A 13,820-nucleotide genomic window follows, 5' to 3' on the forward strand; every position below is an offset into this window, starting at 1 on the left:
CGAATATCTCAAGGCAAGAATATTGTTTGAAATTCGAATCACTCTACAAGCAAGATTGATCATGTCTAGCTTGAATGATTCTTGTTAATCAAATATCTCAAGGCAAGAACACTTGCTTGAGATTCGAATCACTCTACAAACAAAATTGATCATGTCGAGCTTGAATGATTCTATATGCAATCTAAACTACATAGAATTATAAAGAAACTTAGTCATTGGCTAAAGACGAGCACAAATACTATATTTTCCAAGTCTACTTACAAATACAACATACATGGCTTTATATAGCCTCAAAATGAAGCTACTAAATACATTCCAAAAGTTGTAACATTCATACTTAATTAACCATTGTGTAATTGTAACCTAAAGTAAATTAAAAGTCTTAAAATACATTAATGAAATACAATAGCTATGAATTACTCTAAATTGTAGTCCACCCAAAATTCAAAACATGAAACTTAATTGTTCTTCAATGTGGCATGAATTGAAATATCTTTGGATAATTTCAACAATATTTTCTTCACATCTTCATTGAAGCATATTGTATGATTGATGTATTTTGGTTCATATCATTTTGGCTTTATATGTATGCATAACATATATCTTATGATTGAATTTAAAAAAAGAAAATAAATAATTTATTCGAGTTTGTATTATGAATATATATTTTTTTAAAATTATGAAATACAGTCATCTTCGAATTTTTACTATTGTTTTCTAGCCCTAAAACATTTGGTCTAAAAAAATAATTATTTATAAATTTTATTCTTAAGCTTAGGCATAATGTATTATCTGTAAAATAAAAAATCAATGATTTTAGAACATTCAAATGTGTTAACAAGTAAAATTAAATGAAAATTAATTTATTTAATTTAAATTATTTGATAGAGCTTAGGGAGAAAATATTCTAGACGGAAACAAAATAATATTAGATTTTTTAAAATTTTATTGAAAATATGACAAATTTTTAGAAAAGTTTATCTTGAATATTATCGTCTACTTGATTTTGATCAATAAAAAAAAAATAGTTCTACTAAATAGACGGTCAAGATTCTGACAATCACAGACAATTTAGAGTTGAATATTTTAAAGAAAAAAGTTTTTTTTTTTTTTTTTTTTTTTAAATTAAAAAGAAAACTGCATTTGTTAAAAGGATAACAACGAATACTACTTTTTTTTTTTCTTTTTCTTTTTTGAGTCATGGAATTTTATCAAAGATGGCTTAAAACCACATAAAATGAAACACTTGGAACAAATTAAAGAATTTAGGAATAATTACATTTTTAATCCTTTAATTTTTTTTTTTTTTTTTGAAATCTCTTAAAAATAAGTTTAAAAATTCCTTTTATTATTATTTTAAATTAAAAATATTAATTAAAAATGTTAGGTATTCAAAATTCTCCATAAAAAGAATCATGCTAGTTTAAAATCTATTAAATAAATACTTTAAATTAGATTTTTGTTTTTCCTAAAAATACATATAAACTTTTTTTAAAAAGTTTAAAAAATACTCTTACTACTATAAAAAAAAATATATTTAGAAATAATTTATGAGGTACCGATAGATAGATGTTTCTATCCATAATTGACTGATGGAATGTAAGAACTTTTTAGATTTTTTTACAAAAGTTAAAGGAGATTAATATTACTTTTAAATTTTATGAATATTTTTTAAATATAGTATTAACACATCTTTTTTAATTTATTACAAAAAGGGTATTAATAAACTTTTTAAAACTAAAAAAATATTTTTGAAAATTAATCCCAACTCTATGTAATACATATACATATATATATATATATATATATATATATATATATATATATATATATATATATATATATATATATATATATAAAATGGTATGTTAATACATATATGTACCAATGAACCCAACAACTTCGCCATTACTTCCTGGCTGTTCCTCTAAGCCTGAAATGAACTGAGGATTAAGGTCTATATATGGCAAGCTTACCTCAAGTCTTTCAAAATAGGATGTCTTCAATCCATTTCTTCGACCGATTGTTGACCGAACATAATTAGGTTGGTTCCCTGTCTGTCCAGTAACTATAACACTGGTTGCATTTGTAGCGAACTTAGTCAAAGGCACCAACGTCTCGGGCTCGATAGCTGCCGATGCATCGACCAAGAAAATATGGTTGAAATGTCCAGCAGCCAAGCCTTTAGCATGTAGGCGGAAGCTACTCATATACGTCGAGAATATAATCTTGTATTCGCGGAGCTTGTCGAGTATTGGAGAACTGAAACACTCCTCGTCCTCGTTGTAATAACACGAAGACAATATGTCATATGGTACCTCGTCTCGCTCTCGAAAAGCGGCGATAGCACGAAACATGTTGGACTCGGGAATCACCTTCTTCAAAGATATCATCAGCTCATCACATGTTGAGTTTTTAGGAGCACAGATTAGGATTCTGCAATTGGGAGAGGTTGAGTAAATCTGAATCACTGCTTCTTTAATGATTGTGCCCGTTCTCGAAAGCTCGAACGTTCGATTCCGGGCCCAATCGTTGACGTGTATGCACAGTGGACCGTTGATCAGATAAGGTGGTGAGCTATGAAGGTTCAAAATGTGATGGACTGCATTGTTTTGAGCAGGATCAAGACGTTGATGGGTAGAATGTGTAACTTGAATGGTGGGATGTCTTGTTCTTGACATGGATTCAGGAAAAAGGATATTCTGGAACAATGAATCAGATGCTTCTTCTATGGCTTGGTGAGCTCTTTTTAAACAAACTCTGTTGAAAGTGAAACTGATATCATATTTGTTGGTTTCATGATGCCATTCATAAAAATCTTCTCCAAAATCAACCAAAAGAACCCTTCCCTTCCTCGACCTATGACTCGAAGAAACTCGATAGACGAAACCCTGTTAAATACAAGATTTCAAGTATTAAATAACAATGTAAATGTATAACAGCCCAAGTCCACCGCTAATATATATTGTCCATTTTGACAAGTTACGTATCGCCATCAGCCTTACGGTTTTAAAACGAGTCTATTTGGAGGAGGTTTTCACACCCTTATAAGGAATGTTTCGCTCTCCTCTCCAACCGATGTAGAATCTCACAATCCACACCCTAGGGGCCCAACGTCCTCGCTGGCACACCACCCAGTATCTGGCTCTAATACCATTTGTAACCACCCAAGCCAATTGCGAGTAGATATAGTACGATTTGGCTCGTTATATATCACCGTCAGCCTCACGATTTTAAAATGGAAAGAATGTTTCGTTACTCTCTCTAATCAATATAGGATCTCTAGGAAAGAAATGGTCACAATTGCTTTGCTAAATTGAGCAGTAAGCATAATATAGCTTGGATGAGTATCAAGTTTACTGTGCTGTCTATAGGAGAAGAGCCTAAATGCAAACTTTCATTACATAATATCGTCAATTCCAAGGTCCAAACTGAAACAAAGATATGCTACGTGTTCGTTATTCTTTCAGATTTGCCTACGCACAGATAGAATCCATTAGGTTAAACTACTAAGTTCCGAGGTTTTTACGTATCAAATAGTTTCTCAGCTATGAAAAGTATCAATAAATTAGTAAACTATCAAATTTGTATGGTATAGATCCCTAAATTTTTAAATTTTGTGTCTAACAAGTTTCCAAACTTTTAACTTTTGATTGAATAGGTCAAATTTTTATAATTTGTGAGCCTGTTCAACATACCATAGACCTAGACACAAAATTAAAAGATCGGAAGATAAATTCAGACAACTATTAGAACAAAATTTGGAAGTTTTACTCTCAATTTGTTAAATCTAAGCATGAAAGTTCAAGAACTATGAATTATGGTTTGAACGATCAGATTAACATTCTTCATTAATAGTCCGTCTGGATTTCGAGAACTTGCAGAGATTCAAGTAGTAGAGTTATAGAAAAACAGAGCAAATAAAATAATTAAGAACTTCGTAACTTGTTAAATCTCAACTCATATTACCTGAAATGGCTCGTCATCGGTACCGGAGAGTCGTGCGTAGACCAAATCCCTCGACAGTAGAAACGGCCGCCTCTCAGGAACTGAATCAAACTCAAATGCCGCAAAGGTTTTATAGAAATTTTCATCGCCGTTGATTCTCCCTTGCCTATTTGCTTGTTTACGAATCGCAATTGCTTGGAGCTCTAAATTCACGCTTTCCAATTTGTAGTCGCTCCATTTCTGGATAAAGACAAACAAAAACGTTAATTTTCTTTAAAATAAATTTTGGAAACAAAATCTTTATTAAATGGGTAAAAAAAAAGAACAGAAAAAAGTCCTATGCTCAGTATAACTTTTCGGGCTTGGAGAAGGTGGGATGATGCTGGGTCGGGATTCAGTGATCCAACCGATCGCTCCTCTAGTTTTAGTATTGAACCCCCTTTCATTGTCTAAGTTAGACACACTGATGGGCTCGCTTCAAGCTCATGAGTCAAGAATCAATAGATCATCAAATATGAATGAAGAAAAGGCACTACAAGTAAAGGAGACAGCCAATAACGAATGCATGCAACAAAAGAGAAAATATTCATATAGCAGGTAGAAGTCATGGAAAAGGTGAATTTTGTAGCTTCCATGGTGGTCGTGATAACATGGATAAATGGAGAAATGATGGACAAAGGAAAGTAATATAAGGAAGGTCTTACAATGTTACCATTGCAAGGTACGGGTACACAAAAGCCGGAGAAATCTCCATAGGAATTAGTCCCTCTAAATCCTAATTTTAGGATGACCGACCATTTTAATTGAGTTCATATAATTTTTTGTTCGGGAGCTCGAGTTCAAAATTACGAGATGAAAAACCTAGCTCAATTCTTCTATGAATATACTAACTCTGGGATCGAACTCGTTCTTTCTTTGGTCTCTAAACCCTAAGAACCCTAAACTGTTATAAATTTGTAAGTTTACCTTACAATAAGAGTCCTCGGCGTAGAGAAGAGCAGCAAAATAAGACTTGTAAGTCACAGGACAAACGGGATATCTCAGAACTGGAGGAACGACGTCGTTTTTTATCAACTCTTCAACGTCTTTAGGAATTAAGTACAAGGCCAAGGAACTGTTCGCCTCCAGAATGTACGCCGACTGATTTCTTCCATGGCCAGAAACTGGACGCAGAGTCGGGTTCGAGGTCGACGGTGGCTCGGCGGTAACTTCAGGCAGATGCACCGCCGGTTTAGGAGAAGCCGATTTACCGGTAATATGTGTTGTCACGAAGAAATTCGATGAAGAAATTGAAGCTCTCGAAGGACTATCTGATACCGATTTCTTATTTGATGTCGACTGTGCGGTGGCGTAGATATTCGAGATGAACTCAGAAGAAGGCTCTGAAGCTCTCGAAACCCTGACGGATTCCGATTTGTTAACTGAAGTCGACTGTGCGGTGGCGTATGTCTTCGCAATGAACTCAGAAGAAGGCTCTGAAGCTATCGAAACGCTAACGGATTCCGATGCCTTAACTGAATCAAATTGTCCGACGACCGTAGACGTCGATTTCAGTTTCTCGATTGAAGTCGACTGTCCGGTAGCATATGTCTTCACTGCGGACTTGGACGAAGATTCCGAGTTCTTAATTGAAGCCGATGGTCTGACTGTATGTGTCTTCACAAGCGACTCAAACAGAGATTTAGGTTCCTTAATTAAATCTCTCATAGGCCTACCGTAATTCGGACGAATTTTGATTGATATAACTGATTGGCTTAACTGATACCTACTCGGATGAAACCTTCTCGAATAGCCGCCTTTGTCGAACTCCGATTTCGATCCCGTGTAAGAGCTTGCAAAAACGCGAATCTGCCGAGCTTTTCCACGATTGTCATTCTCGGGACGATCGATCCCAAAAATGCGACGCAGAAAATTTATAATCATCCACATCGTCCTCCTGAATCGATCCGAAAGAAGAAAAAGACTCAGAAGAGCGCAAAAGAATCCGTACAAGAATCTGTTGATTTCAGCCTCTGATTATAGTGACGATCGAGCAATCGAAGAATGCAAGAGAAGAAAAAGAAGAAGAAGAAGATGCGAGGAATCTTTGCTTCTGTGTTAAGCTAGATGTGAACTGAAAGAAAAGACAAGTCACTGAAAATCACCTCGTACGTAGTAATATGTAGTACAGTCATAGTCTATTGAATTTTAATTAACTTTTATGTCTCCTCAACTTTTAAACTCTAAATCTAAGAATACTATTTTTTTTTTATTTTGTAATAAATAAGTCCACCAAATTTAAAATTTTGAAAAATTAATTCATTCGTTAAATTTAAATTTAAAATATATGTTTAATTGACTAGAAAATTATAATAAAAATTTAAAAAAATTACTACTTAAATTTGTAATTTTAAAAGTTAAAAAGACAAATTTGAAACTAATCGAAGCGGTCCAATAATAATAATATTTTTTAATGAAATACATTGCTTTTAAAGATGTCCACTGAATGGGCGGTAGAAACCTTTCTCGTCTCTATCCTGCCTATTTCATTTTTCATCTTTCTTCGTCTCAATCTTGACGAAGATTTCTGGTAAGTTTTTTTTTTTTGTTTAATATTCTTAAAAAATTGTTATTTTAAAGTTCTCGATCTTACACTAATTAACATATTAAAAATCATAATAAATCAAAATATTTCATAACCAAATATTATTCCTAAATTAATAAAATACCTAAAAATTTCTTTAAAACTCTATTTTCTCTCAAAATTTTCTTTAAAACTTTCTGTTATATTTAATTTATAATAATAATAACCTTTTGTATTAAAGGGTTAAATATTTTTAAAAAATAGTTAAATAATGATATATATTTCTAGAAATATTATTTACTTTCTTTAATATATATAAATAAACAACGAGCGTACAAAAGTATACATAATTTAACATATTTATCTTTTTTTTTTAATTAAAAATAAAAATGGAACTTTTTTCTCGTGGGGACCAATCCTCGAATGGGAATCCTCCAAATGCCAATTCCATTTCAAAACTTAGTGGGAATGAACATGAAATTTTTTCAACTAAAATAGAATTATATATATAATAGCAGTTAATAATCCCAATTAACTAAAAACAATTCAAAATAAAATGCATTATATATATAATATAATATAATATAATATAATATAATATATATTTAGGTAATTATAATGGGTAGCCAAATAATTCCATGAAACCTCTGTATCTTCGTCTAGCTTTAAAAAAGTTGACTCGCACGACCTTTTCCATGGCTATGGCTTCCTCTACACAACCATGAGATTTCTTCCTCGTTGCCGCCATGCCACTCCAACAGCTTCCCTTCTTCCGCTGTCGTCCTTGTTCTTTCAACTCTCCTTCTCCGAACAGTTTATTTTCGCCTTCATTTCTGCTTCCAGATTCCAAAATGTTTCTCGGAATCAAGCAAATAAACAACCAAACCATGCGATGACAACTGCTTCCTGATGGATGGATGGATGGATGGATGGATGCGGCAATCTCTGATTGGGCTCCACAGCGCTATTCCTCAATCATATTACCGAACGGCGTCGGTATTCTTTTTCTACTTTTGGACTTCATTGCCTTAATGACAAAGAAAGGTGCGAGGTCAGTGTTTGATGCTTTTTTTTTTTTTACTTCTTTTCGGTCAGATGAAGAGTTGTTGATGATCGGATTGTAGCTCGAGATCTCCAGGTGACTCCATTTTTTTTTTCTACTGCAATTTTGTAGACTTCGTGACTCCATTTTGATTCTAGTTTCTCATCGCTTTTGTCTGTTCAGTAGGAAGAACTAACCGGTGAGTCGATCGGAGCCCTATCCTTTTCTGAATGCCAGTCGTACTGTAATTTCAAGTTCCAATAAGCTTTTTAATCTCCAGGTTGAGGATCTAAATCTTGTTTGGCTTGTTCTTGATAGTGAACACTTTTCCTTTTGCACGAACAGCTTTTAAGATTCTCCGATTGAATTCTAAAACAAGACAGTGATCACAGTAAAACTGAGGGTTCAACTGATTTTTTTGTTGTTTTTTTCCTTCTTCAAATTCATGCAGAAGGTCGATATGTCAGTGTTTCTTGACATCTTGCGTTGCTTTTGCTGTTGTTGTGATGATCCTGATCATGACAACAATTACCGTGAAATTTATACAGCTAATAGTTCTGAAAGATTCAGAGTTTCCAACGTTAGTGATTCAAGTAGTTATCAAAAAATCCAACCAGATACTTCTGCTGTAACTCCTCTTCTTTATTATGATCATTATCCAAATTATTCCAAGGCAAAAGAGTCGACATTGGAGAAGAGTAGTACAGCATCTTATAATGCCAAGACTTCAAATCTATACCAGCATTCTAGTAAACCTCAGTCTTCACCTGTATTCTCAAAACCATCTTCACATGCTGCTGCTCCCAACTGTGGGAAATCCAGTTCATCTTCCTTCGGAGCTCATTCGCTTTCATCGTCGACATTGGAGAAGAGTAGTACAGCATCTTATAATGCCAAGACTTCAAGTCTATTGCAGCATTCTAGTAAACCTCAGTCTTCACATCCAACTCCATCAGGCTCTATTAGTCCTTCTTCGTCTTCGTCTTCCTTCAGAGCCCATTCGCTTTCATCGTCACTTCTTAGACCTCAAGAGACATCATATCTACGATCACCTTCTCCAGTTTCCTCTGACTTACCCCGATCTTCAGTTAACCAACTTGTTTCTTCATCTAAACTGCCAACACCAACTCCAAAGCCCTCTTATTCTCTTCCCTCCCCATCTACTACATCTTTCCCCGAACCTCCTCGAGAGCAGACTCTACATCCAACTTTGACTTTGTACTTAGCTCCTAAGGATGTTGAAAATCTGATAAAAAATGACATTGAACCTCATGTCCTGAGAAAACCTCTGTCGCCTTCAACATACAAGTCTTACTTTGCTGCCCTGCTCTATGCTGAGGACTACTATTATAAGGTCAGCTTGCATTGCGCGTGCTCTTCTCTATGATAGTAGTTTTCGTGTCGGTGTGGATTGATATGCAATATTTTGTTTGTCCTTGTCCAGAAATGGAGTGATTACAAATTGAGAAATGTCAGTTTGGAGCTACAACAAATAACAATCCATAAAGGACCGAACAAGAAAACAAAGTTCAATGGCCATGAGAAGGTCATTAAAACCTTTGTGGCATTTGAGATCGACTCTGTCCCTGAGAGGCGGCCATTTCTCTTGTCAAGGGATTTGGTTCATGCAAGGCTTTGTGAGAGGAAACTTGAGCCATTTCAGGTATTACTTGCTTACTTGAGATGTATTTCAATCTTTGTAGAATACCCATAAAAAATTCTAGGACTAGGAAAAAAAAAAAACGAACTAGGTTTTTGGTTGGCTCAACTTAACTTGTCTAATCAATGGGAAAAACTTGCCCATCATCAGTAAACTCAGGTTGCAAGAACAAAATTTGCTCACATTTCATTTGAAAAAAATACTTAAAAAGAGTAGCTATAGATGCATGCATTGTCTAAACTAACCTCTTATACGTCGAACTCGTAACTAATGCTTGCAATTTTCATGTTGCACAGGGCCTTGTCTACAGAATTTCCACGAGTAATTATCAATTAAGCATGAAAAACATTCTGTTGGTCAATTTTGGGGAAGACTTCCATTTTCGGCATCGCAAAACCGACAAATACGACATTAGTTTTACCTTCAACAGAGTTTGTTTAAAGAGAGCTCACCAAGCTATAGAAGAAGCGTCTGATTCTTTGCTCCAGAGTTTCCTCTTTCCTAAATCCACGTCCAGAAAAGTCGACCCCTACATCAAAGTTACACGTTCAGGCCAGCAATTACTTGACCCTGCTCAAAAGAATGCAATTCGTCAGATTTTACTCTTACAAGGTTCACCACCTTACCTAATCAGAGGTTCACCCTGTGTTAGCTCTTATGACTGGGCAGAGAATCAAACTAGGAAAATCACGAAAACAGGAGAAGTTGTTGTAGGAGCAGTGTTTCAGATTTACTCAACCTCTCCTAATTGTAAAATTCTGATATGTGCTCCCAGGAATACAACATGTGATGAGTTGATGATATCTTTGAAGAAGGTGATTCCTGAGTCGAACATGTTCCGTGCTATCGCGGCTTTTCGAGAACGAGATGAGGTCCCAGATGACATCTTACCACTGTGTGACTACAACAGGGATCAGGAGTGTTTCACTTGTCCTTCACTTGACAAGCTCCACAAATACAAGATAATATTCTCAACGTTCATGAGCAGCTTTCGACTACATCCTAAAGGCTTGGCTGCTGGACATTTTAGCCATATTTTCCTGTTGGATGCATCGGCAGCTATCGAGCCTGAGGTGCTAGTTCCCTTGACTAAGTTTGCAATAGATGCTACTAATGTCATTGTTACAGGACAAAGAGGGAATCAACCATATTGGGTTCGGTCGCGAATTGCTCGAAGACATGGATTGAAGATATCGTACTTTGAGAGACTTGAGAAGAGGATGCCATATAGAGGCAATAATCCATCCTTCATTTCAGAGGTATATGAGGAAGATGATGAAAGTGAGGATAGCTTTATATGATGATCAACTACCATCCTAGAACATGGATTTATGTAATTGTTATATTATATGTTGAAATATGTTAAAACTTTCAAACTATCTAATTTTAGTTCTTAAATTTTCACGACCTAGGACGAACAAATGAAAATTAAGCCTTTCAAATTATCATATAATATCACAACATTTATATCATGAATTGAAAAGAGTTGTTAAATCCTTCTTCTACAGATATCTATTGTAGTTTAGAGATTTTATTGGCACCTCAAATATGACTCAAACCTGACCTCCCAAATTTCATCCGCATCTCTCTACCCTATAAAAATTTTGGCACGTTTAAACAATCAATACCTTACATATTATATGGTCATACATTCTCCTATGTTGTAGCAGCCATCTGCTTCAGCTTTGCTTGTAAGATCACCCCAGCTTCATCTGCTACTTTTTTCTTTTTAGTAGCAATCCCATGTTGAAATGGTAAAATAATCAAAATAAACTTTTGCCACGGAAATAAATATTAAATTAAATGTATATTTACTCTGTTTTTCCCTGAAACCGAGGCTAGACCCTGCTTGGTTCGAACCCAAAGGTAGCCAACCCCTCTAGTCCACAAAAAAAACTTTAGGCCTAAGGTCAGCTCTTCCGAGGGACAAGGACAGGGTTTAGTTTAGGATCATTTCTCTTTTAGTTCCTAAGCAAGATTATATGTTATGATGAGGGCATGAGTTCCATATTCCATCCCATTATCGAAGCATCAAAATTCGAGCTATATAGACTGCTCAAGGACCGAGTCACCAAGGGTCTTGAGCATTAGTCCAACTCCACAAGATTTGTTGTTGCAGGAGGGGGCCAGTGGCCACTATTTAGCTAACTTGGTTTGAGCAATTTCAGCTATGTTTTGGATATCTCCATGACAAAATCAATCAAAGCTTGGGCCTTGGTCTCTATTCGTCACTCAGCTGGAGATGTTGGACTCACTTAGATTAACTACTCATCTTGATGAGTTGATCAAACTTGTGCTAAATATTTTATGAAGTAAAGGTGGTACATATCAAATGGGCCTAGAAGTACAGCCTCGACTTACGGGTAGTGACCACTAACAATAGCTCCTACTTTACAATTTATGAGTACCCTGCCTCAATGTCTAGTAGGCCTCTGTTCACACAATACACGGGAAGCAGGAAACCTTTGTTCACAGTAGAGGGGAAGTAGGAGGCCTTTGTTCACACAGTACACAGTATATTAGTTCCTCATTTTCCTCTATAACAAAGACTCCCGAGTAAACTAAATAAAAAAGATCTCTCCATTATTGGGTATTTTATAGGAGAGGTCACAGTGAAGTATGAGGAATACTAATGAACAACTGCTGTTCAAGACTCAAGCATGGGTTTTTTGCTCAAGGTGCACAATAAACAAATTCAAATATCTTATAGAAGTTATAGCATTGTGGATAACTATATCATGAGAACTAAAGAAATGACTAATGAGAGGATGTTTTCAAGAGTCTTTAAGGATATATCATGGGCTGCTGGGAAAATATTAAACGTCCTGTTTTCACACAACAATTTCCTCTTTACCTTCCTGTTTTCAAAAATATTAAACCTGTTCAATTATTTTTTAAAAAAATAATAAAATTCACGGTTTTAAAACATTTAAAAAAAAAAAAAAAAACTTTCTTTTTTAGTTTTTAAAACTTGTTAAATTCTACGAACTTTTTTGTGCTGTACTTTATTCACAAGAAAAGATGCAGAATTAACATTAAGAAACTACAATACATGGTTCATACATTGACACTTCTTTCACTAGAAAACTTTTTGTTCCAAATTCAACTTCAAAATAGTCATAATACCTCGATTAGTTGGTCAAAATTCGACCTCAGCAATTTGATCTTTGGATCACAGTAATCTTTTCCTTCTGCCATTGTTTTCTGATTCAATCATCAAATCAACACAATCAAGTCATGAAAACACATTTCCAACACCAATACATAATAAACTGATATTATTGTTGACAAAGCTGGATCATAATTCTTACTCAGTGAATCATAAGATCCTAACTGATGATAACAATCAGCATCAATTTATGTTTATAAACAAGAACAAATTCAGATAGGTTTGAAGATTGATATAGATAAAGTACTAAATCAGATAAGTCATTTGGGCCCATTTAATAATCATTCGATATCAGTTTTTGAAAATTAAGCTTATAAACACTACTTCCACCTATGAAGTTCTTTATTTTGTTACCTACTTTCTAAAAATGTTCTGAAAATTCATGTCAAAATACTAAGAATTTAAGTACTGCCATATTGTAAATAAATGGTGAGAAAACAAATACAATTTCATTTTTTAAAGGAAAAATAAAGGACAAAGGGTTATCCAGACGGAGCCTTGGCAACGGAAAGCGAAAGAAAACCAGCATGCATCACTCAACAGAAGGCACTACACTACATTGTGAATAATAAGTAATTCATGACATTTTGTAATACAAGGACATCAGCCATGTGTTGGAAAACGAAGATAAATTTTCAGCTACACCAGTCTCGTTGCTGAATGAAATCAAATAAACACTGAATATAATTTCAACCTTCTTTTTTTTTTTTTTTTTCGTGAAAAACAAATAACAAGTGATGCAAGAACAAAATCAACCAAGAATTGAACAATGGCAACCAAACAATCAGGTTCAAAAGTCCACCAAACCGACCTCAATGAAGTATCCAGTGCCTACATCCACCGAGACCTTATCGGCATCATCGAGCGTTCCAGGAACATAAAGCGAAGCAGTAAGAGGCACCAACATCTTCTTGCCTAAGCATTAAGAAGAAAAAGAAAAAGAAAAAAAAAAACTAATCAACAATCAGCACAATCGAGCAAACACAACAGACTATTTCCCTGCCTCATCGAAGAATCACAACAAATAATCAACGATGAAACAAAACCATATAAAAACGAAGGAGGAATCGCAGATTACAATCCGAACCAACAAGTTTATTTACACCAACTTCTAGCAGTAAAAACAGAGGAAAGAACCTTGAGGGCGGAGCGAGAGGTCGTGAAGCACAGCGGTGGCAATGTCGAGGCGAGAAGTGGCTGTGCGAATGTTGTTGAGGCTATCGTGAAGGAGATTGACTTCCATATCAGTCTGTTCCTTGAAGGCTTTTAGCTGCTCGACACTCATCTTCTCCAACTCCAACGATCTCACCCCTTCGCCGGCGCTACCTCCTTTTCTCGACGCCATTGCTTCTCCTCGAGTTCGGATTCAATTAACTCTCTCAAATATATTTTAGCTCATTACTACTAAATGAGAACTTATTGGTTTATAATTCTAATT

The 13,820-nt window shown here is 34.9% G+C and overlaps 3 protein-coding genes across 11 annotated transcripts; 1 reads left to right on the forward strand and 2 right to left on the reverse strand.

Moving 5' to 3' along the window:
- Positions 1 to 1,838: 1,838 nt before the first annotated feature.
- On the reverse strand, positions 1,839 to 6,116 carry LOC111489424 (probable RNA helicase SDE3). The gene is made up of 3 exons (XM_023137619.1): positions 4,915 to 6,116; positions 3,970 to 4,188; positions 1,839 to 2,891 (listed from the first exon to the last, which is right to left on the reverse strand). The coding sequence occupies exons 1-3, from the start codon at positions 5,875 to 5,877 to the stop codon at positions 1,869 to 1,871; spliced, it is 2,205 nt and encodes a 734-aa protein (XP_022993387.1). The 5' UTR covers positions 5,878 to 6,116; the 3' UTR covers positions 1,839 to 1,868.
- A 988-nt stretch (positions 6,117 to 7,104) lies between these two features.
- On the forward strand, positions 7,105 to 10,617 carry LOC111489245 (probable RNA helicase SDE3). 8 transcript variants are annotated; one of them, XM_023137371.1, is made up of 6 exons: positions 7,106 to 7,507; positions 7,607 to 7,649; positions 7,737 to 7,752; positions 8,005 to 8,907; positions 8,998 to 9,216; positions 9,510 to 10,617. In XM_023137371.1, the coding sequence occupies exons 4-6, from the start codon at positions 8,014 to 8,016 to the stop codon at positions 10,512 to 10,514; spliced, it is 2,118 nt and encodes a 705-aa protein (XP_022993139.1). In that variant the 5' UTR covers positions 7,106 to 7,507; positions 7,607 to 7,649; positions 7,737 to 7,752; positions 8,005 to 8,013; the 3' UTR covers positions 10,515 to 10,617. The 8 variants fall into 8 exon arrangements, with proteins under 8 accessions (XP_022993142.1, XP_022993139.1, XP_022993138.1 ...); XM_023137370.1 differs by having other exon boundaries at positions 7,106 to 7,649; positions 7,737 to 7,833; XM_023137366.1 differs by having other exon boundaries at positions 7,737 to 8,907.
- LOC111489249 (probable prefoldin subunit 5) lies at positions 9,313 to 13,794 on the reverse strand. 2 transcript variants are annotated; one of them, XM_023137378.1, is made up of 5 exons: positions 13,520 to 13,794; positions 13,194 to 13,297; positions 12,340 to 12,417; positions 10,842 to 10,953; positions 9,313 to 9,783 (listed from the first exon to the last, which is right to left on the reverse strand). In XM_023137378.1, exons 1-4 carry the CDS (start codon positions 13,725 to 13,727, stop codon positions 10,870 to 10,872), a joined length of 474 nt encoding a protein of 157 aa, XP_022993146.1. In that variant the 5' UTR covers positions 13,728 to 13,794; the 3' UTR covers positions 9,313 to 9,783; positions 10,842 to 10,869. The 2 variants fall into 2 exon arrangements, with proteins under 2 accessions (XP_022993146.1, XP_022993145.1); XM_023137377.1 differs by lacking the exon at positions 9,313 to 9,783 and having other exon boundaries at positions 10,659 to 10,953.
- Between the last annotated feature and the right edge of the window lie 26 nt (positions 13,795 to 13,820).

Source organism: Cucurbita maxima, unplaced genomic scaffold (genome assembly GCF_002738345.1).
Source record: "Cucurbita maxima cultivar Rimu unplaced genomic scaffold, Cmax_1.0 Cma_Scf00014, whole genome shotgun sequence".
NCBI lineage: Eukaryota > Viridiplantae > Streptophyta > Magnoliopsida > Cucurbitales > Cucurbitaceae > Cucurbita > Cucurbita maxima.